This window comes from Lepidochelys kempii, chromosome 27 (genome assembly GCF_965140265.1).
Source record: "Lepidochelys kempii isolate rLepKem1 chromosome 27, rLepKem1.hap2, whole genome shotgun sequence".
Classification (NCBI taxonomy): Eukaryota; Metazoa; Chordata; order Testudines; family Cheloniidae; genus Lepidochelys; species Lepidochelys kempii.
In genome coordinates this window covers 14,145,903-14,166,877 of record NC_133282.1, presented here as the reverse complement: position 1 = coordinate 14,166,877, position 20,975 = coordinate 14,145,903, and the positions used below count along the sequence as shown (strand labels likewise).

The 20,975-nt window shown below is 54.4% G+C and overlaps 2 protein-coding genes across 3 annotated transcripts in view; one reads left to right on the top strand and one right to left on the bottom strand.

Annotated features, from left to right (window-relative positions):
* Nucleotides 1-2,185: 2,185 nt before the first annotated feature.
* The window catches only part of CDK5RAP3 (CDK5 regulatory subunit associated protein 3), a 28,979-nt gene continuing 10,189 nt past the window's right edge, over nucleotides 2,186-20,975 (top strand). The window contains exon 1 of one of the 2 annotated variants that reach the window (XM_073326350.1): nucleotides 2,186-2,292. In XM_073326350.1, coding sequence (XP_073182451.1) covers nucleotides 2,284-2,292 — 9 coding nt within the window. In that variant the 5' untranslated portion in view covers nucleotides 2,186-2,283. Of the gene's footprint in view, nucleotides 2,293-19,056; nucleotides 19,128-20,975 lie in introns of those variants that run through there. The other variant, XM_073326351.1, reaches the window with a different exon arrangement.
* Nucleotides 3,377-11,091, bottom strand: PRR15L (proline rich 15 like). The gene is made up of 2 exons (XM_073326355.1): nucleotides 10,845-11,091; nucleotides 3,377-5,538 (listed from the first exon to the last, which is right to left on the bottom strand). Exon 2 carries the CDS (start codon nucleotides 5,499-5,501, stop codon nucleotides 5,190-5,192), a length of 312 nt encoding a protein of 103 aa, XP_073182456.1. The 5' UTR covers nucleotides 5,502-5,538; nucleotides 10,845-11,091; the 3' UTR covers nucleotides 3,377-5,189.

Here is a 20,975-nt window from a genome sequence, read left to right as displayed (position 1 = left end):
AATGGTTCGTATTCAAATGAAGGTTTGAGAATGAAAGCTGCAACTCATCTTTGAATGCCTGAGGGGAGTGGGGCAGATGGGGGAAAGTTGGGGAGAAGGGGGACCCCTAAATTCTGACCCAATGGGGGGGGCAGGATTGTCAGCCTAGAATAAATTCTGAGGGTGCCTCTGGCTGCAGCAATGGGAAGTGCTTGGGGTGGGTCACGGGTTGGCTCTGAGCAGCGGGGAAGCATGACCTCAAACCCCCAAAGCTGATCTCTGCAGGAGAGGGGAGATCCCAGCTCTGTGTGAATGGGGGTGGAAAATCATCCAGCGACAATAGCTGGGGAGTGAGTCACTCTCCACACCCTCTGCTAACTAAACAGAGAGGAGCATTGCAGAGCCTGAGGGCTAGCTGTGTGCCCAGGGCAGGAAGAAGGGAGCTCAGGCCAAATCGCTGAGAGCTGCCTCCACCCCTCCTGGGCTGTTTCACAATAAAACTAGCAAATGACAGGGAGATAGTGTCTGTTGTTGCAGTGGTTGCCATGGCAACTTCTGCCTAACATGGCTTGAGGTTGCAAGTACTTTGAACCTTCCACAGCTCCTTTCCAAGGGGATCTCTCAGCATTTTACATACGTGTGAGCTCCATTTCACCGAGAGGTGAAAAGACTGGCACAGCTGTTGTAGATCTGGGTATAGAACCGTGGAATCCTGACCTCCTCCCCTGCCTTGCTGTAATCACCACTCTTGTGCCAGAGCTGGGATTACACAGAGCTCCTGACTCACGGTTCCCTGCTCTAACCACTGGACCATGGGGGGATGTGGGTTGGAGGCACCCAGACCCCCCCCAGTGTGCTCCTACCCGGGGACAATAGCTGACTTTGGTTCTGCGTGGAGCCCCACAGTTCACTCTCTTGCAGAGCCTCCTTTGCTAAGATGCAGGTTCGTTTTCCTCTGGCCCTTTGGAGCGTGGCCTAGAAGCTGCTAGAGCAGGGGACTAGGAGGCTGGATCCTCGTGTGCTATTCACAGCTCTGCCACTGACTCACTGTGTGCCCTTGGAGCTGTCGCAGTTCTGCAGGTGGAAGTTCAGCCATCCATAAAATTGCAATAGCACTTGCCTGCTTTGTGGGGGTGGGGGGCGGTGAGAGTCGGGGAGCGTCTGTGACGCCACTTTGAAGAGGGAAAGGGTTAGATCACTGATGTTTGGGTTTTAAATCCTAAGCAAAACTCTGGCCAGCCTTTTCCATTGCCGCTTTCGTAGTCACCAACCGGAAATGGAATCTGCTTACGTCTGTTTCTGAAAGAGGAAGGATGACCCAGGGGTTAGGCTGCTATCCTGGGCAGTGGGGCACCTGTGTTCAGTTCCCTGCACTGCTACAGGCTGCCTGGGTGACCTTGGAAAAGTCACTTGGGCTCAGATCCTCAAAGTTATTGAGGCACTTAACTCCCATTGAAATCGCTGGGAATTCACTGCTGACACACCTCTGAGAATCTGGGTCTTAGGCTCCTTGTGTCCCGGTTCCCCAGCTGTAAAAGGAGCCCTGCCTCCCCAGGGTTTGTGACGACAGGTACATTAAAGATGGCAGTGCTCAGATACGGTGGAGACAGTGGCCAGGTACCTACCCCGGAGAAGGTTATTTTAAAATGAGAACATTTCAAAGCAGTGTCTTTAAAACAGACGAAAATGTTTCCTACTCCAATGCCAGGAGTCAGGCAGCTGTGTAAGCCCCAGGGGGCCACCGGCTCAGTGATTGGGCTGAGAAATCTTCCGCTTGGCTGGGGAGATCAGAACTGTGGACAGAGACACAGGAAAGAGCAGGAGGTTCTGCTCGGACAGATCAGAGAGTACCACATGGATGAATGAACTCCCCCAAAATACAGAACCTATCTTAAAGGAACAGTAGCAGACAGCTTCTGCTTGCAGCTCTGCTCTGCCCCCCTTCATATTCGTATAGCTGTGGTGCTTAATAGCCCCAGTCTTGGATCGGGCCTCTCTTGTGCTAGGTTCTGTACCAACATGTTAAGCTGACAGCTCAGCTGCTTCCTGCTGAGTTATTTCCTATCCCAGCCTTCACCGAGTGCTCTAACCAGGCATGAGCAAGGTAATCCTCTTTGATAGACGATGAAGTGATGAGACTATTTTTTCCCCCTCCCTTGCAGCTTTTCCGTTGTCAGTTTAGAGCCGCTGTACCTCCTACATAGCTGATTGTAAGCTGGTTTGTCGGGCTGAGGACAGCTAGAGTAGCTGCGGTGAATCTGATGCCCGGGGAAATAGACCAGGATTTTCTGCTCACAGTGACTAATGACAAAGGTGAGTAAATTTCCAGCATTCCCAGCCGCCGCTGATGGGCAGCAAGCTGCCACTTGCAGCTTGAATTTTGCTTTCAAATAGTGTTGCAAGATGCTGCAGCATGGGCTGCCGTGTAAACAGATCTGCAGAGGCCTCCTGCCTTTCCTTCTCCATCCCCATAGGTCTTAGCCAATAGTTACATCCTTCTTCCTCTCCACCCACCTGTTCAAGGATCCCTGGTTCTCACTGATCACTTGTCTGGGACAAAGAACACCTTGTGTGTCTGCAGAATTCTTCCTCTGTTTATTTTGGTAACAAGCTATAAGGGTGGAGGCTGCTGGGGAACACAATATGCCTGGGTTATCTAGGGGCTGTGTGTTTGTAGAGTGGCTAAATATTGGGGAAGGGGGCTGTCTGAATCAAAGCTGGTAGGATAATATGGCCTTTATAATAACTAGAAGGTCACTACTTTCTTTCAGCTTCAGGCTCAGCCACTCCCTGCTAATAAACAGAAAATCTTTTTGAGCGTCCCTGTGAAACTTTGTGTTGATCACAATGCTCAGGCAAGGAGGGGCCCAGCCTGATTCGCCTCGCCCTCCTGTCTGCTGGGGCAGCAGGTTTGACTCCTGGCATCAGGAGATGGGGGGGAGGGAGGGAGTCCATGCTGGGCACTGGTAACATGAGAGGAAGCGACAGGGCTGTGTGTGCGTGAGTATGGCTTTGGCTGAAATGGTGTGTCTGAATGCATCCCGCTGAAGCGGTACTGGACCCGGAGAGCTCTGCACGAATGCACCCTCCTCCTAGAGCACTACCCCCGTTTCTCTGGAGCTCCCCCAGTACGTCTGCATGCGCACTTCACCTCTACGGCCTCCGTAGAGTCCTGAAGATAGCATTCCATAGGCTCAACGGTGGCACCAGTTAGGCCCTGAAGACTCATTACGTACAGCTAGGAGCAGGGAGACACCACCTCCCTTAATTTAGAAACCGTATCACCTGCTCCCTTGTGCAGGGGTGGAGAGTTAGGGTCCCTCGATCTTTTCAAGCAGAACAGGTTTCCATCTGGTCCAACCCTGGGGTGTTTTCATAGATCAACCACTGAGCTTCCTTTGTTTTCAGGTTTGTTTATTAACAAAGAACATTTACAAACACTTACAGAAGATGCCTCTTCCGGCTATGAGCCCTAACTACAAGCATGTTTTGTCTCTTAAGGGTGCAAGGTGTTACCTTCCCCCTCTTCCCCCACGCCACCACCTACACTGTGCGTAGGGTGGCCAACTCTCAGTCTCCCCAGCACGGGAAACAGTTCACCTTTTAACTGCCCGCCCCCTGAATTAGCGACTGAACATGAAAAAAGCACCAGCCAGGAAGATCAAGGCCTCTAAAGTATCAGCAGCAAAATGGCTCTTGGAAATTAAAAGGGCCATCAAACTTTTCCTTTTGTAACCCAGTGGAGGGGGGAGAGAATTCTGCATCATTGCATCAGGCACTTCTGCCAGAAACCACGTGAATTCAGCAACTGCTCCCGTGCACAAAGTTCAGCAAAACATGCAGATTTTATGAGTGCAAAATGGCTTGATGAGTGAGTTATTAGAATCTCTGCTGCTAAAGTCCACCTGGGCTGCCAGCTATTTGTGGCTGGTAGCCACTCAGAGGCAGATGAATGCAGGGAAAGAAGTTAACAAATAACCTTGAATTTAAGTTACTGGGAACATTAGCATGTCCTTGAGCGTTTTTTTACCTGTGGAGAAGGAAACGTCAAAGCAAGATTATGGTCCAAAAGCTGACTCGAAAGATGGCCCCTTCGTACTCATAGCAGGAAACTGAGGCATAGCTAGAGGCAGAGGCGGGAATAGAATCCAGGCTTTCTCAGTTCCGGTGCTCCTGTGCTAACCACTAGACCATCTGTCCTCTCTTAGAGAGTCACCCTAGCAGACTCCAGCTGGTTTCTACATCAACCAGTGCCCAACAGTGAGTCAAAGAAAATAAGCTCTCAGGGCTGTAGCCCCGTTCCAAAGCCCCCAGACCCCACACCCGACTGGCCGCAGTTTCTCCTATCAGTGGAATCTTTAGTTGTCTTACCCCCGTGCCCCCGCTGGCTGGAAGATCAGATCTACTCAAGTGTTGGTCTGTAGTAACTGAAGGCCAAGAGACGTTCTTGCTCCAGCTAAGGTTGGTTCTCCTTTAGCTCAACTGGCTGAGTGCTGCTATCCAGGAAATGAGGATCCTGGGTCCTATTCCCAGTTCTGCCTCCACCAGTTCAGCTGGTGACTGCCTGTGGCCAAGTATTTCTCTTTCCCAGGCCAGGGAATCTCTGTGGTATTAAAAGGTGCAACCCTGTTTCCCAGCCAGCCTTACGTTTACCTTTCCCGTGTCAGTGGGTGCGGACAGAGCTGAGGCTAGTTGCTGTGAAATCCCCCAGGGCAGAGCCAGCTGAAGTTCCTAGCTCTTCTCAGCCATCTTCTAGGTGCAGTGGTAGAATGGTGGATGAGAATCAGCTGGCTCCTCCCATCCCATGGCCCCCTGCAGCCAACCGCTGCTTCTGAGCCCTTGGGCACTACTGAGAGTGTTTGCAAGGGGCCTCTGAACTGCCCTGTGTTTGACTCCTCCCCACCTCCAAGGCTTCAGAGCGAGACTTGGGTGCCTCCATCTCGTGACGATCACCCAGTGGCATTTATTTTAAATATGATTGGTATTAAATAAAAAGTATCGAGTCCTTTCTCCTTTGTGAGTGCACATCAGAACCGAAAGTCTTTGAAATCTACAGCGGGGCGGTCCCTGCCCCCTCATTACTTCATTTGCGGAGAGAACAGAATTGACATCTAGGCTGGCTCTGAGTCGTGAAGGGTCCATGCGCAATGGCCTCAGGGCGTCGGTTCCACCCTGCAGCGCTTTCCCCCAAATGCCCGCTTTCCCCTGCCTCACTTCTCCTCCCGCTCACCATCGGTGAAGAGGTTGGGGTTTTCAGCCAGCGTGGATCGCACTTTCTTCTTCTCCTTGAAGCGCCCGGAGTTGGAGACCTTGACATGTTTGCCTTTTGTGTTCTTATCCACGATCTTCTCCAGCCGGACATTGAATTCACTCTCGGCGCCATCATCACTCCCCACCTCTGTCCGTGTGGCCTCCTGGTGGTTCTCGTTGGCGTAGATGTCTGGGCTCTCGTACAGGACCTTGGGGGTGGATTTCTTCTTCCGCAGGAAGGTGAGCTTCCACCAGCTGTAGTTCTCTGCCATGGTGGTTTCTCCTCTCTGGTGGCAGAGGAGTGTGTCTCTAGAGAGAAGCCAGATAGGTTAGCAGACCTTTTCCTAGGGTTTATTGTTTGCCTGGACAATCGGATCAATTTTACACCATGCCCTCCCTTGGAATGTAGATGAGACCCCTAGATCTTCAGCTCCAAAACCGCAGCTATGCTAAGGGAGAGCCCCTTCAGATGGCAGAGTAAGGACCGGTCCCTTTTCTACCCTGTGGGCTGATCATTAGAGGGCAGCATTGATTGTGCACACAAGCCAATATATTACATTATCCATTCTGTGCCATCTGATTTGTCTTCACTTTCGCTTGTCCCCTTTCATGGTCGTGGGTCAGCATGACCATCCCCCTGCTGGCTGAGATTCCCTTCAGAGCCCATTGCCCCCCAGGGAGAGGGCCATTCCCTTTCCCTCCCCCCCACAAAGACCAACGTTGCCAACAACAGAGGAGGAGGGGAGCAGGAACGGAGCCTGGGTTTGGCAGGTGGCAGGGCTACCTGCTCGGTCACTGAGCATGGGCATTCCCCCTGCGGTTGTTTCTGAAGAAGCTGCTGCAACGGTTGCTGTGAGGGAAACTCAGGGCTCAAAAATTAGCCAAGTCTCAGCAAGGCCTCGGGGGAGACCCAGGTCAAAGGAGCGGTGGCCCCTGCAGCTGTCACTTTGTGGCGCTGGGTTTGCAGCCTCGACTCACTGCAACGTGATGACGCAGCCTGGCGCAGCGAGCCTTCAGCGCACGCAGCGGGAGCTATTCATTTGCAAGATGCTAGGGCACTAGCTTTGGAGGCAGGAGGCCTGGGGGGGGTTCCACTCCCGGCTGAGCTGCTGATCTGCGGTGGGACACTGGCCCATGTCACTACCCCTGTCTGTGCCTTTGATCCCTCTCTGTTGCTTCTCTGGTCTACTTAAACATCAGAGCAGGGACTCTCTTGCAATGTGTTTGCACAGTGCCTAGCACAATGGAGCCCTGATCTTGCCTGGGGCCTATAGTCACTACGGTGCGTCAAAGAGCCACCTCCAAACCATTTATCTTTGCCCACGTCAGTCCATGTTCTCATTGCTACTTTTCTCCCCCTCTCTCCCCTGGCCAATTCTTTGCTACTCTCAGTTGTTGCATCCTGTCTTAATTTGACAGAAGATGGTGTGGGGTCACGGCCCATCTCTTATCCTGTCTTGCCACGCCTAAGCATGCTCCCAGTAATCGGAAAAACCTGTTGAATAATTCTATTGAACTGGGCCATCTCTGGGTTCTGTAGGCATTTTGTCCATATGAAAGACCCAGTCCTGAAGCCCCAAGGTAAAACTCACTCTGTTTGGAAATTTGGCCAGAGTAACGATGATCCATTTCCTGTTCATCCCTATTTTACAGATGGGGAAACTGAGTCATGGCAAAGTGACATACTCCAAGGGTAGAGCCAGAAATAGAGTCCAGGTCTCCTGATGCCCAGATCGGGTCTAATCAATGCTCCTGCTGCTAGTCCCTTCAGTTTCAAGTCCTTGGGTTCCACCCTGGTTTTTTCCTGGACGGCAACAGCCTCCGGCATGATCCTATCTGGGTGTTTGCTGAAGGCGTATCTCACCCTTTGATCACTCCCTCCAGCTGTTTGTATAGAAACATTCAATCGCTCTGTAGCCAGGGTGGCAGCCAGGAGGGGGGAGGGAGATGGTCAGTCCCTCATGGGGTGTCCTGTACACAGGCGCATCAGCCCTGCCTGACCTAGAGAGACAGCAGAGCTCTTGCTGACATTCAGCAATATACTGGAGTGAGTCGGAAAAACCTAACATGGGTGCAGCTGGGCGGCCTCCCTTGGGTCGGTCTGTCCATTTGTGCAGCCAGGGAAGGGTAAGAAAAACTGGCCCACTCCGTGGCGAACTGGTCTCCCCCTATCTGTCCATAGCAGGCTGACTGCCAAGGAAGATGTGCAGCACTGGGGTTGTTAGCTGTCAAAAAGGCCTGTTCGATCACCCATTCCATTCGCCGCTGCCCTACAGAACAGCACCCGCTGATAGAGGCAGCTTGGTTTTAGGGGCTGTGGGCCAGAGTCACCCTACGGTAGAGCTGCTGCCATTCTGTTGGCTTTGGTGCAGCTCACCTGGATTTGTCTTTACGTAACCGATAGAAACTTGGGCCTAGTCCCCAAAGGGTTAACCCAGGTGGGGTTCTGTTGGAAGCAGTGTGAATGACAGACAGGGCATTCGACAGGGGGTGTTTCGGGCGCCTGGCTCTGCGGGGGCACCTCTCCCATTCCGGTGTGAACGCCGGCCAGCTGGTGGGGTTACGTCACCGTTTGGGAGCGGAGGGCAGGGAGAAGGGCGAGGGGGTGGGGTGCTGAGGATAAATGTCGAACTCGGGGCCCCTGCGTCAGGCTGAGGTTGGAACCCTGGCATAGGTTCAAGGACGCCGCCCCCCCCCCCGCACCCCTTGTTAGCATTGTCCCTATCCCAGCCCAGAGCCTGGTTGCTTCCCCCAGGCTCCTTTGCAGATTGCACTTGTTCACACCCTCAGCTCCAAGCTGGAGAGCAAGAGAGGGTGCTCTGTTGCCGTCCCACTCGGGGCGAGAAGCTGCCCCGCGAACATCCCGTACGGAGCTGCTGGACACCCAATCAGCCCTATGTTGAGCTCTTACCACCCACAGTGCTCAGTCTGTCTGTCTGTCTGGGCACCCGTATGCACAGACGCTCTTGTGCAGACCTACATGCACCTGCTGAGAATCCAGCACACACATACGTAGCGTGGCCGTACATCCACCTTCAAACAGACCCATGCGTACGCAGAGATCCCCGGGTAAAGTGCAAACAGTGACAGGCAGTCACAGAAGGACACACCCAGCACCACCACTAGCCCCCCGCCCTCCCCCCCAAATAAACGTACAGGGAAAATTCCCATATCAGAAATGAGCCCAGTAGCCAAATCCCAGGCAAAGTCACCCTGGCCCTGAAATCCAGTGGGTCTCTCTGGGGAAGTGGAACCCACGGTCACGTGCAGGGACCTCCTGTACTGAGAAAAGGAGGACTTGTGGCACCTTAGAGACTAACCAATTTATTTGAGCATAAGCTTTCGTGAGCTACAGCTCACTTCATCGGATGCATACTGTGGAAAGCACAGAAGATCTTTTTATACACACAAAGCATGAAAAAATGGGTGTTTACCACTACAAAAGGTTTTCTCTCCCCCCCACCCCACTCTCCTGCTGGTAATAGCTTATCTAAAGTGATCACTCTCCTTACAATGACAGGTTTCAGAGTAACAGCCATGTTAGTCTGTATTCGCAAAAAGAAAAGGAGGACTTGTGGCACCTTAGAGACTAACCAATTTATTTGAGCATAAGCTTTCGATGAAGTGAGCTGTAGCTCACGAAAGCTTATGCTCAAATAAATTGGTTCGTCTCTAAGGTGCCACAAGTCCTCCTTTTCTTTTCTCCTTACAATGTGAGGGAGGGGAGAGGACACAGGGAGGTTGCCAGAGGATCTGGCCAGCAATTCCCTGGGCTTCTCTGCTCAACTGTCTTCTTGCCTCCTCCCTGAGCACAGCATACCTGAGACGGGCCTGAGCCCCCACAGGTGCTGTTAGCCATAGGGGCTCCATTTCCCCTCTGCAGCCTTGTGACCGAGTGGCGGAGTTCCTGCAAGCTGGGCGGTCGGTGTTACATCAGCCGGGGGGGAGGAGGGAGATTTCAGCACAGGCAGCCTTCGCAGGTAGCGGGTGACGAGAGGGCACATCCCGTGAGAAGTAGCAATAACCTTGGGCCAGGTCCATCAGATATTTCAGCAAGTTAAACATTCATAGCTCAGGCAGAATAGCAGAGCCCAGGCAGGGGTATATTGGGGGGTGCAGGGGGGGTGCTAGTTCCTCATGCCTGGTGGGGAAGGTTTCCAGTATCGAGATCTCTGCCCTCTGGATCCCCCCTGATTACCCCTCCCCCCGTATTCACTCTCTCAGTGCCCTGAGTGGCCCATTTGCTCTGCTGATGGCACGAGAGACCCTTCTCCATGCAGCGCTTCCTGGGGGCCTGTGAGATGAGACTCCTCTCCTGCTGTTACCTACCCCCTAAACAACCCTCCAGAATTCCCACTGGCCGCTCCAAAACCTACCCAGCCTTACCCCAAGCAGGAGATTCTCTACCCCAAGCAGGAGATTCCCATGGAAGGAGCTGCCGTGGTGCATCCCGCGTGCAGTCGCTTTCCTATGTCAGTGACCCACAAGGGGGTGGGGGAGCCCCTTGCCATCTCTAGCTGGTGTTTGCATATGACGGGGGGCAGCCCCAGCACGGGGGAGGGCTGGTATAACCCTTCAGGGGCTTCAAATGGCCAGTATCTCTACACCCCCACCCCCTTAGCATTCGTTTGGCAACCAGCAGGCCAAGGATTAAGCTCATTTTGCATGGAACAAACTCAATGTTTCCCCCTCCATTGGGCTCTTTAGGGCAGGTGCTGCTGTCATTAGGTCTGTCCCGGAGAGGCCCCAGAGAGACTTCAGCAGTTCTAGTCAGGGATGAATTGGGCTAGTGGGTTATAGAAATCATAGAATCTCAGGGTTGGAAGGGACTTCAGGAGGTCATCTAGTCCGACCCCCTGCTCAAAGCAGGACCAATCCCCAATTTTTTGCCCCAGATCCCTAAATGGCCCCCTCAAGGATTCAACTCACAACCCTGGGTTTAGCAGGCCAATGCTCAAACCACTGAGCTAGCCCTCCCCACCCCATTAGGCACCAGCTGTCTGTTCCACCTGGGAAGGCTGAACCTTTACCAAAAAAGCATCCCGTGAAAGCTGCTGGGTTGATGGCCAGTGATAGCTACCGATCAGGGCTAGCCAGGGGAGTGACAAGGTAACCATGCCCCCAAAACGCCCCCCTTGGCATGTGCCTCCATCTCCAGGGCTAAGAAGAGTTGAGTCTCCCTGGCCCATTGACTCCTTGGCCTCCCTGTTGAGATGGCAACAAATGAATGCCCCTAATGCGCTCCCCTCCCCACCCCCCCGCCGCCCCAATTCCCATGGATCCCAATCACACAGGAGCAGCTTTTGGTCACTGCCAGCCTGGGCTAGAGGTAACAGGTCCCACTTGAGGGGAAAGGCTCCGACTCCCCCACGAGCCGTCCAGATCCTCCCTGGATCATGGTCAAGCCTGCCACCTCCTGAAGCTGGCTTCAGGCCCGATCCTGCCAGGGGCTGAGCGCCCTCAACTTCCCCAGAGCTCAAGGTGCTCGGCACCAGGTTGGCCGGTCCTCGGCAGTACTAATCAATGAAACATTCATGGAGGCACTGAGGCACGACGTCGGGGCTCAGGTTTCCCTCTCCTGCCCCCCATTCCCCCAAACACCCTGGCCAACGTACCTGCTTCGATTCAGCCCCTTGCTGGTTGCGTTCTGCTCCCCGAGGGAACACTCAGTGGCAGGAGAGAGGGAACCGGGGGCTGGGATAGCTCCAGGGCGCTATTGCGGACTGAGGGGCTGCACTGCGCCCGGAGAGGGTGGGGACCGCGACTGTCACATCTCAGGTGCATGTGGAGGCAGGTGCAGGGGAGCTGCTGTTTTACCTGTTGCTCCCTTTTGCTCTGTGTCAAGGTTAACCCGAGATCCAGCCACTCCTGCCTAAGTAAATAGTAACAGAGGCTGGGCCAGGGGAGTGCTGAATATTCATGACAGGGGAAACCTGATCTGGGCAGCTGCTGCCACTGACTTTCTACAACAGCTCAGGTTACGCTCACCTGGGGCATGGGGAAAGGAAGGGGCAGGGGCTTCTCCAGCATGGGGTTGCTAGGGGGAGGGTCTCTAGGTGGCCTGACACCCTGATGCTTGGGCAGCAAAGGGTTAAAGCGGCTGGTGCCGTTTGCCTAGCAGGATATTGTATGTTCGCTATTCTTGCCTTCTAGGGATTAGTCGAAACTAGACTCTGGCTAAACTGGTTGCCAGACCGGTTCCTCTTTCTGTGCATCTCTGCCTCCGTCCTTCCTCCATCTCTGCTTTCCTCTGCAGCCTGCCCCCTTCTCGGCACCCGCCCGCGCCAGGCCGAAGGCTTGAGCCTCGTCGGTCTCCTGTTTCCCCACTTGCACTCAGCAGGGACAGCATCAGAGTAATGGCCGAGAGGAGGAGTATGGAATCCAGGGACCCTATAAGATCCTACTGTCACGGCCCCAGAGGCAGCAGTGCCCCATTGCAATCTGTTGCGTTATGGGTTAGGACGAGGCTAACACGTGAAGCTCCAGCAAGCAGAAATTGTATCTATCTGAAGGGCCATATGCTGCCCCTGCTGCCCCATACTTCCCTTGTCTGCAGTGGGGTTGCCCGGCTGTAGCTGATGGCAGAACGTGGTCTTTAAACCCTGCTGATCTGACCCATTCCCCTTCACCCAAAGCTCAGCTTCCGCTTTTTGTATAAACAGTCCTTCCGGGCAGCTCCAGGGAAAGAGTGAAATTGGGTCCAAAGCTGCCATGAATATCACCCCTTTCCCCTCCCGGTGGATGGAACCAGCTCTTGGATCAGCTCTGGAGGGCATGAGGCCTGGTTAGTTTACTTCCGAGATAAGCAGCCCCGCCTAGCTCCTGGCAAGATTTCAAGACCACGGAGCTGAGCGCTCATTCATTCTTAGCTGCTTGGTACTAGCTATAATTTTAACAATACTAATGCTTAGCAATATCCAGCCATAGATCTCAAAGCACTCTCCAAAGGTGGGCCAAGATCCCGTATCCCCATTTTACAGATGGGGGAAACTGAGGCACAGGGAGGGAAGCGAGTGACACACAGTGAGTCAGTAGCGGAACCAGGAAGGAATGCCAGACCTGACTCCCAAGTCAGCTTCCCCTTCCATTCACAGACCTGGTGACATAGGAACTGCTGCTGCAGCTCTGATCAGTGGTGTATCCAGGCTGATCTTCTCTGCTGGCCAGTGCTCTGAGGGTGCAGCCCCAGCTGTGCTATGCTATCCCAGGGAGAGAAGCGTCTTCTTGACCCCTGTCTGGCAATCACCTGTAATTGAAGAGCTAGTGGCTCTGCTTATTTTTATCCTAGCTGGTTTCCCTGTAGACATGATTATTATCCGTCTGCACGTCTGATGCTCTTTTGACGCACGCTCCAGCGTTTGACTCATTAACATCCCGTCTATCTACCCATCCATCTGTCCTGCGGCAGCCAGTTCAATAGGTTAACTGTGTGTTGCATAAAATAGCGTTTCTGTTGGGCCATTTTATAGGTCAGCCGTTCTGTTTGCTCACTCTACAGCTCCTGAAGGCTACTGCTCAGGTTATGCGTACAAGAGGCAGGGCAGGGCAGGGGTTAGAGCAGCGAAGGGGGAGTCAGGACTCCTGGGTTCTCTGCCACTGACTTGCTGAGGTGACTTGGCACGTCATTTCACCTCTGTGGACTAAATCTGGGACCTGCGTGTAAATCTAAGGAAAATGGCCTTTCCATAGCGCTTGGCACAACCTTCAGCCCCTGATCGTCTAGCTAGAAGGAGTTTGTGCCTAGCTATGCCTGCACTGAGAAGGCCCGGGGATGATAGTGCTTTGCCTGTCTCTGGTGCTACCCATATCAGGATCTTAAAGCCATGAATGAATTAGGCCTCGCTACTCCCCAGGAGATAAGGACTTATCATTCTCCCGGTTTTGCAGAAGGGGAAACTGAGGCATAGAGAGGGGAAGTGGGCTGCCTGCGATCACGCAGCGAATCAATGGGAGAAGCGTGATAGGAATCCAGGAGTCCTGAGTACCTGCTCTAGCTACTAGATGGCGCTGTGTCCCAAGTTATATACAGGATAAAAGGGCAAGTTCCCAGAGGGTTATACTCCTCTGCTGTGTACATTGGCCAAACCGGACAGTCTCTATGCACGAGAATAAATGGACACAAATCTGACATCAGGAATCATAACATTCAAAAACCCGTAGGAGAACACTTCAGTCTCTCTGGTCACTCAACAACAGACCTCAAAGTGGCAATTCTTCAACAACAAAACTTCAAAACCAGACTCCAGCGTGAAGCTGCAGAACTGGAATTAATTTGCGAACTAGATACCATCAGGTTCGGCCTGAATAAAGACTGGGAGTGACTGGGTCATTACAAAACCTAAACTTAATTTCCCCCATACTAATTTCTCCCTACTGTTGCTCACACCTTCTTGTCAACTGTCTGTAATGGGCCACTCTCTTACCACTTCAGAAGTTATTTCTCCTCCCTTGGTATCCTGCTGTTAATTGATTTATCTCGTTAGACTGATGTAACACTTGGTAAAGCAACCGACATCCTTTAATGTATTTATACCTGCTCCTGTACCTTTTACTTCATACATCTGATGGAGTGGGTTCTAGCCGCTTATTTCTAGGGTTATACTGATTCTCTGATGACCTTTGAAGGCTTCTGTGAGTGCTGCCTTCTAACCCTTCCCCAATGGGGCAGGGGTGGACAAGGAAGACAGAGTCCTACAGCTGGGACTCTGGAACAAATGGGGCTGGAAACAGAGCAAGCCAGGAAACATTGACATGCAGGGAATAAGCAAAGGAACCAAGATGGTGGAGCCAGTCCAACCAGGGTGGGGCGGGGGTGGCCTTCGGGTTGGCCAGCCAGACCACACTCCTCTTTGAAGCAGCTGACGTCACGGGGGGGTGGGTTTGCCGGGACTCCCTGGTTCGTGGGGAGGCTGATCTGTTCCAGGTAAATCTTTGCTGGGATCCTTTGTGTTTCCAGGCAGCAAGTGGAATTCAGCCAAGGAATCTGAGGCGATTCCTTAGCCAGAGGCAATGGATGCTGCTCCTTCTGCCTGGGGCTGCAGAGGAGGGTGATACTGAGTGGGGGTGTGGGGCAGGGGGGTGCTGAACAAACAACCCGAACAGAAAGAAAGAGCAGTGTGTGTTCGGGAAGCAACAGAAAGCGCATTGACTCCATGCCAGTGGCTGGCCTGCCTGGGAAAACACAGCTCTGAGCTGCAGTTTACTTTCGCCCCAAGGGGAACTTTTCACTGCTCTGTTGCCAGCATCGGTGCGGCTCTGAGCTCCTTGCCAAGCTCCATGACTTGGGGGTGGACGCAGGCAGCCCTACCTGCATTCCCCACCCGTACTCCAGACCGGAGCTGGGGCTGGAGGCCGGGCTTTGCTTGACAGAGGCATTGGTGGGACTATGGAACCTACTGTCCATCAGATCTCCCCCCTCTCTATGGAGGTCTCTTTTCCAGTGGGAGACGCCGCAGTCAGAGTCTGTGGGGTCTCCCCCACGAGTGGGAGTGGGAGTCTTCAGGGTGCCCTCTACCACCTCTTGGAGGACTGCCCGGTTTCAACCCCATCTCCAGGGAGCAGGGTCCGGTGGAAAATACCTGTGTCGGGGCCCTTCAGAGGAGCCACCATCCCTAGCTGCCCTTCCCGTTAGCCCTCTCCATGCTGCTGGTGTCCAGCTGTCCCAGACACTGTCACACCTCCCTCTCTTGACAGGTGAAAGACCTCAGCCACCTGGTGGCTGAACACATGGTGCTGGGCAGATCGAAGGAGGGGGCTGCCTGGCCCCATTCATCACAGAGACAGATCCAATCGCAGTGGGGCAATCATCGTCACTTCGGCATGATGTGTGGCAGTGACCAAGGGGTCAGCCCCAGCCCCAGGCTACAAACAGAGTCAGTGGAAACAACTGCTTGATGGATGCAAGCCTTATCTTGGATCCAGGGGTTGTTTGTGTGTGTGTGCCTAGGTGAGGGGACGCCTGGCTGTGCACGCATGAGGGCCTATATGCATATATAGCTCTATGTGGTGTGTATCTGGCATGTATAGCTCAGAGTGTGTGTGCTCTCCGTGTCTCCATGTGCAGGCATAGCCCAGCGGGCAGGGTGACTTGTTTGCCTTTTTCCTGTTCAGTTTCCCACATGCAATCTCCTGCAGCTGCCTTGTTTGACGGCTGAACCCTCGTTATTGCTAAAATCCAATCCAATTGAGCCACTCAGCAAGTAGCGACGTGGGCTGGAGCCACGCCGTGCTAGCCAGTCTCGCGCTGCTGTCAGGAAACCTGCAGGGATGACAGATGGCAAGTTGCTCCCGAGCCATCGGCCAGAAGCACAAAGCCTCTGTCATTCAGACACCCCAATGCTACCCCGGCTGACATTTTGGGGAGCCTTTCCATGGTTCCGATTCCAGCTCTGGGGTTCTGGGACCTTGGCCCCATTTTTTTCCTTTTTAAAGTCACTGGCTTAGTAAACTCTGGAGTGGTTCTTCGGCTTCTTTCCCAGCTGGAGTGGTTGCCTCTGGCTTCCCGAGATCCTGTTTGCATGCAAATGAATGAATATTAATTCGATTCTAAATAATGACTAGTAACAACAATATATATTCCCTTCCCTCTGAGGATCTTATTGTGTTTCACAACCATTCGTGAATTCTGCCTCAGGACCTGGCCAGGCCCAGATGAAGACAGTAGGCACTCTAGGTCTGTGCGTAAGGGTTGTGGTTTCCTGAGTCAGGTGACTACATCAGAAACGCAGCTTTCATTTTCAAAAGGAAGTAGGTCTCAACCTCTCGTGGCTGCAAGGGAAAGCTTGAAAATGTGAAGCAAATGGTGTCTGCCTGAGTCTGCAGAGAGCCTGGTGCAGCAGCTCTGAGAGCTGTGAACTGCCCCATTCATCGCAAAGGGGGGCTAATGTCAAGATCTGTTGTTCTGGGGGAAACCTGCCCACCTCACGAGGAATTTGCATGTGGCAAGAGTAGACGAGTTCAGTGGGCACAGCCCTGGGTGGTAAGTATCGTAGGCTGGGGGAGGCTGTGCCTCCCCAAACAGCCAGGTGTGGCCGTGCCCATGCTCCACTCCAGGCCACTACCCCTTGGCTTTCCCCCCGCCGCAGCTCCAATAGTCTTCATGGCCCCAGCTTGGGTCTCACCTGCGCCGCCCGCCTTCCCAGTGCTCTGGGGCTGGGGGCACTAGCCTGGGGCGGGGGCCAGCAGCTGCGCTGGGAGGACCTCTGGGCTCTGACCGGGTGTGTGTGTGTGAAAGGGGCGGGGCTGGGAGCTAGCCTCTCCCAGCTGGCGGTTCACATGCCGCCCATGTGCCCAGCACACCTATTCTTGATTCATGCCATTGCCTCCTTGCTGAGACTGCCAACATAGGGGCCAATCGGTGTCACGTGTAATAGGTGTGGAGGGACCTCTGGGCTGAGGCCCATCAAACTCATTTCACATAGATCAGATAACTTTAGGCTGGCTTTGAATCACTGACAAAGGTGAAAGGCTCTTTATCCTGTCACCAATCCCCGAGCTAGTCAGTTGCTCCCAATACAGACATTCCAGGGTTAGAACTTCATTGGCAGATCCAAACCCTCTGAACCTTCACCCCACATCCTGCCTCATTCCCTAAGTGCTTCATACAGAAACAACTTTTCCCTCCACCTGCCTCCATGAAGGTCATTACTCAGTGGCCAGCAGAAGCTCTTTAAGAAAACCAGCATCTATATAAATCCAGTTCCTAGTGCCCTCGCTCCACACTGGGCACAAAACATGGCTTCACATTGCTCTCACGTTGGCCACAAACTCATGCCTAGAGGTTTCAATACTCAGGATTCCTCCCAGAAAGCTGCCCAGGATGTCTGGGATTTAAGGTGGCTTTAAAGGCAGCCTTAAAAAAAAAAATACAAGGAAACAATCTCTCCCCACGTTAACCCGGTGTATTTGCATGTATTGGACTGGAAAGAGGAAAAAAGATCAAAAACAGTATTTTTCAGGCCCTGCAAAAGGACAACAAGCAGCTGGCAACCTGCCCTATACCAGCTATTATATCATGTGTACCAAGGTTACATAATGTGACCAACTCTTGTGGGAGGCTAGTGGAAGCAAAACAAAATCAAGAAGGTGGCTGACTCCCTGTTTACTGAGGACACCCACAAAAGTGCTGCTCAGAAGACGGGGGTGGGGGTTCTGCAGAAAATTTTCATTTTGTGATTATTGGGACTATACATTTACCCTAATCATGAGATCAATTGTAAAAAGTACATGAAAGTTCATAAGATGTTACAATAGCCTATAATAACAATTGTTGATGGAAAGTAGATCAAGCTGTTTTTCAATAATAACTGTAATGAACAGATGCAAGAGAACCAGACAGACTACATTAGTGCAAACAAAAAAGGCCACATTGATATGATTCAAGGATTATTTTGCAATCATGCTTGGTGAAGATAGACGTGGAACCAGAAATTAATGAATGAAAATGGATGTGTCAGATATTGGGCCTAATTGGTGGACAAAATAAGGGGTGGGCTAGTCCACCCATCACTCCTTTTTTTGGTCCTTAAAGAAAAAGACTTTGGGGAGAAAAGACAGAAGAACAGATGGAGGCCACTGGAGCAAGTTTCACCAGCATGGCTGCCACCCACAGTTTCCAAAGTCCCTGGGTCTTCATCCTCCTAATCTTAAAGAGATGCCCTCACCAGACCAGGTCAGAGAGAGGGAGCTAGATAGCATCACACATCTGCCTCCTCCAGCTAAATCCAAAATGCCACCTGGGATGAAATGGGATCGGACTGTAATAACAGCCACCGCAGCCCTTGTTAAGGTCTTTGCTTTTCTGCGAAAGGACGAAAAGAAAAGGAGTACTTGTGGCACCTTAGAGACTAACCAATTTATTTGAGCATGAGCTTTCGTGAGCTGCAGCTCACTTCATTGGATGCATATCGTGGAAACTGCAGCAGACTTTATATACACACAGAGAATATGAAACAATACCATATTTTGAGACTTGGTGGGTGAGGTCATTATCTTTTACTGGACCAACGTCTGATGGTGAGAAAGACAGATTTTCGAGCTCTTCTTCAGGAAGCTCGTCTCTCTCACCAACAGACGTTGGTCCAGGAAAAGATATTCCCTCACCCGCCTTGTCTCGCTACTATCGTGGGACCGACCCTGCATACATCTTTGATGCTGTCAGACAAGGGGGCTTTTCCTTCGAAAGCCTCTCTGCAGCTCAAGGGACGTGCTAGAACGAAAGCCTTACTCGGTCCTTTACGTTTCAAAGGCTTCCGCTGTTTTCCCGTCTTTTCTGCCTCTTTAAGGAAAGGCCGGGAGGGTTTTCAGGGCTGTCTTTGCTGTGACACTAGGCAGGCTGGGGTCTCTACCCCGGACCTTGTTTAATGCTGTTGGACAGTGAGTGGGTGATGTGAACACCTTTGGCCCATGTATTCCAGCTGATTTAACCGACTGCTGCACCCTGCACCCCCTGCAGGGAGCTGAGGTCCCAGGGTGCCCCGGGGCTGCTGCCAGGCCAGCTGGGGGCTAGGGCTGGGTTCAAGTGCCCACAGCACGTGGGGGTAACCTAACCCTGACTGCGCGTGCGTCGTAGAGCACATTTTTTCGCCCCTCCCGTTCGCGTCTGAGATTACAGCTCGTTGGGGCCACCCTGCCGGGCAGTTGTCGCCACTGTCCCCCCCCCCCAGCCACGTTCTAATTGGTCAAAGCGCCCCCCGCGCTCCAGCCAATCGGAGCGCGGGCACGTGGCACTTTGCTTCCCTTGGATTGGGCGCGGTAAGCCCGTGCGCGCGTACGTCCTGATTGGCGGCGCCGTCCCGGGGCGCTGCCCGGTGATTGGCTGGGGGGGAGGGGGCGGAGTTTCCAAATTTCGGCCGGGGACAGGGTCGAGCGGAAAGGAGCGAGGCCGGAGGGGCATGCAGGTGGGAGCGGCCCCCCCCCGGAGAGGGCTGCGGTTCCCCCCCCCCCCGCCAGAGCGGCCCCCCCCCCCCGGAGAGTGTCCTCGGCCCCCCCCGGAGAGTGTCCTCCCCCCCCCCCGCCAGAGCGGCCCCCCCCCCCCCGGAGAGTGTCCTCTCTCCCCCCCCCCCCCCGCCAGAGCGGCCCCCCCCCCCCGGAGAGTGTCCTCTCTCCCCCCCCCCCCCCGCCAGAGCGGGCCCCCCCCCCGGGGAGAGTGTCCTCTCTCCCCCCCCCCCCCGCCCAGGCCGGGCCACAGAGCGGCCCCCCCCCCGGAAGAGTGTCCTCTCTCCCCCCCCCCCCCCACCCCGCCCAGAGCGGCCCCCCCCCCCCGGAGAGTGTCCTCTCCTCCCCCCCCCCCCGCCCCCCAGAGCCGGCCCCCCCCCCCCGGAGAGTGTCCTCTCCCCCCCCCGCCAGGCCGGCGCCAGGAGCGCCCCCCCCGGAGAGTGTCCTCTCCCCCCCCCGCCAGAGCGGCGCCCCCCCCGGAGAGTGTCCTCTCCCCCCCCCCCCGCCAGAGCGGCCCCCCCCCCGGAGAGTGTCCTCTCCCCCCCCCCCGCCAGAGCGGCCCCCCCCCGGAGAGTGTCCCTCTCCCCCCCCCCCCCGCGCCAGAGAGCGGGGCCCCCCCCCCCGCCGGAGAGTGTCCTCTCCCCCCCCCCCCGCCAGAGCGGCCCCCCCCCCCGGAGAGTGTCCTCTCCCCCCCCCCCCCGCCAGAGCGGCCCCCCCCGGAGAGTGTCCTCTCCCCCCCCCCCGCCAGAGCGGCCCCCCCCGGAGAGTGTCCTCTCCCCCCCCCCGCCAGAGCGGCCCCCCCCCGGAGAGTGCTGCGGTTCCCCCCCCCCGGAGAGTGTCCTCTCCCCCCTCGCCAGAGCGGCCCCCCCCCCGGAGAGTATCCTCTCCCCCCCAGGAGAGTGTCCTCTCCCCCCCCCCGCCAGAGCAGCCCCCCCAGGAGAGTGTCCTCCCTGCCTCGCTAGAGCAGCCTCCCCCCCTGCCAGAGCAACCCCCCCGAAAAGTGTCTCCTCCCCCCCCCCCGCCAGAGCAGCGCCCCCACCCCCCCCCCTTCCCTGGGGATGCTGTCTGTCTTGGATTTGCCGCCGTATACGTTTCTCTGAGTCCTGGCTTCTCAAGCTGGGGGGTGTTGAGCAGGTGTCAGAGCTGCTCCCCTTTCCCATGATACGCTGGAGGGGAGTCTCAGCTAGACTGGAGGGGCTTCCACTGTGGAACAGGTCGATGGAGGAGTGAAGGGCCCCACGGTGGGAAAGCTTGAGAACCGCTGCTCTGATCTGTATGCCTGGGTGTTCACATGGCCCTCATCCCCCTGGTATCTAAGGCCCAGATCCCCAGTGATATTTAGGTACCTACGGGAGTTAGATGCCTAGATACCTAGGAGGCACTTAGGCCCAAGTCCTTCAAAGAAACAATTGAGAAATAACTTCTCTCTGTTTTACTCCTGGAAGAGTCAAACCCAAACACACTAAATTCTCTTAATCAGGCAGGTTACACTGATTCCGTGTGTGCATATGTCAAGAGGTGTTGTAGGAGAGCTAAATCTTTGCATTTAGTTCTAAGTACCGTGGGACCCCTAGTCCTTTGGATCTCTTGTGGCAGGGAGTTCCCCAGTCTAGGCCTGACTGCTGTCTGAGTTCCATCTCCTGCACTCCCTGTACTAGGTCGGCTGTTTTCAGAGTTCTGGTGGAAATCTCACCCTCCCGCTGACTTTGGTCTCCAAACAAAAACAGTTGCAAACGTTTGGTGCGGTCGTGACAATGCATTTGTCATATGCTGGCTGAGCGTAACCTCACCCGTTGTCCCCAGACATCTTT

Excerpts from the sequence above, each read along its gene's own strand:
- PRR15L (XM_073326355.1), bottom strand. The coding sequence starts at position 5,501 with ATGGCAGAGAACTACAGCTGGTGGAAGCTCACCTTCCTGCGGAAGAAG.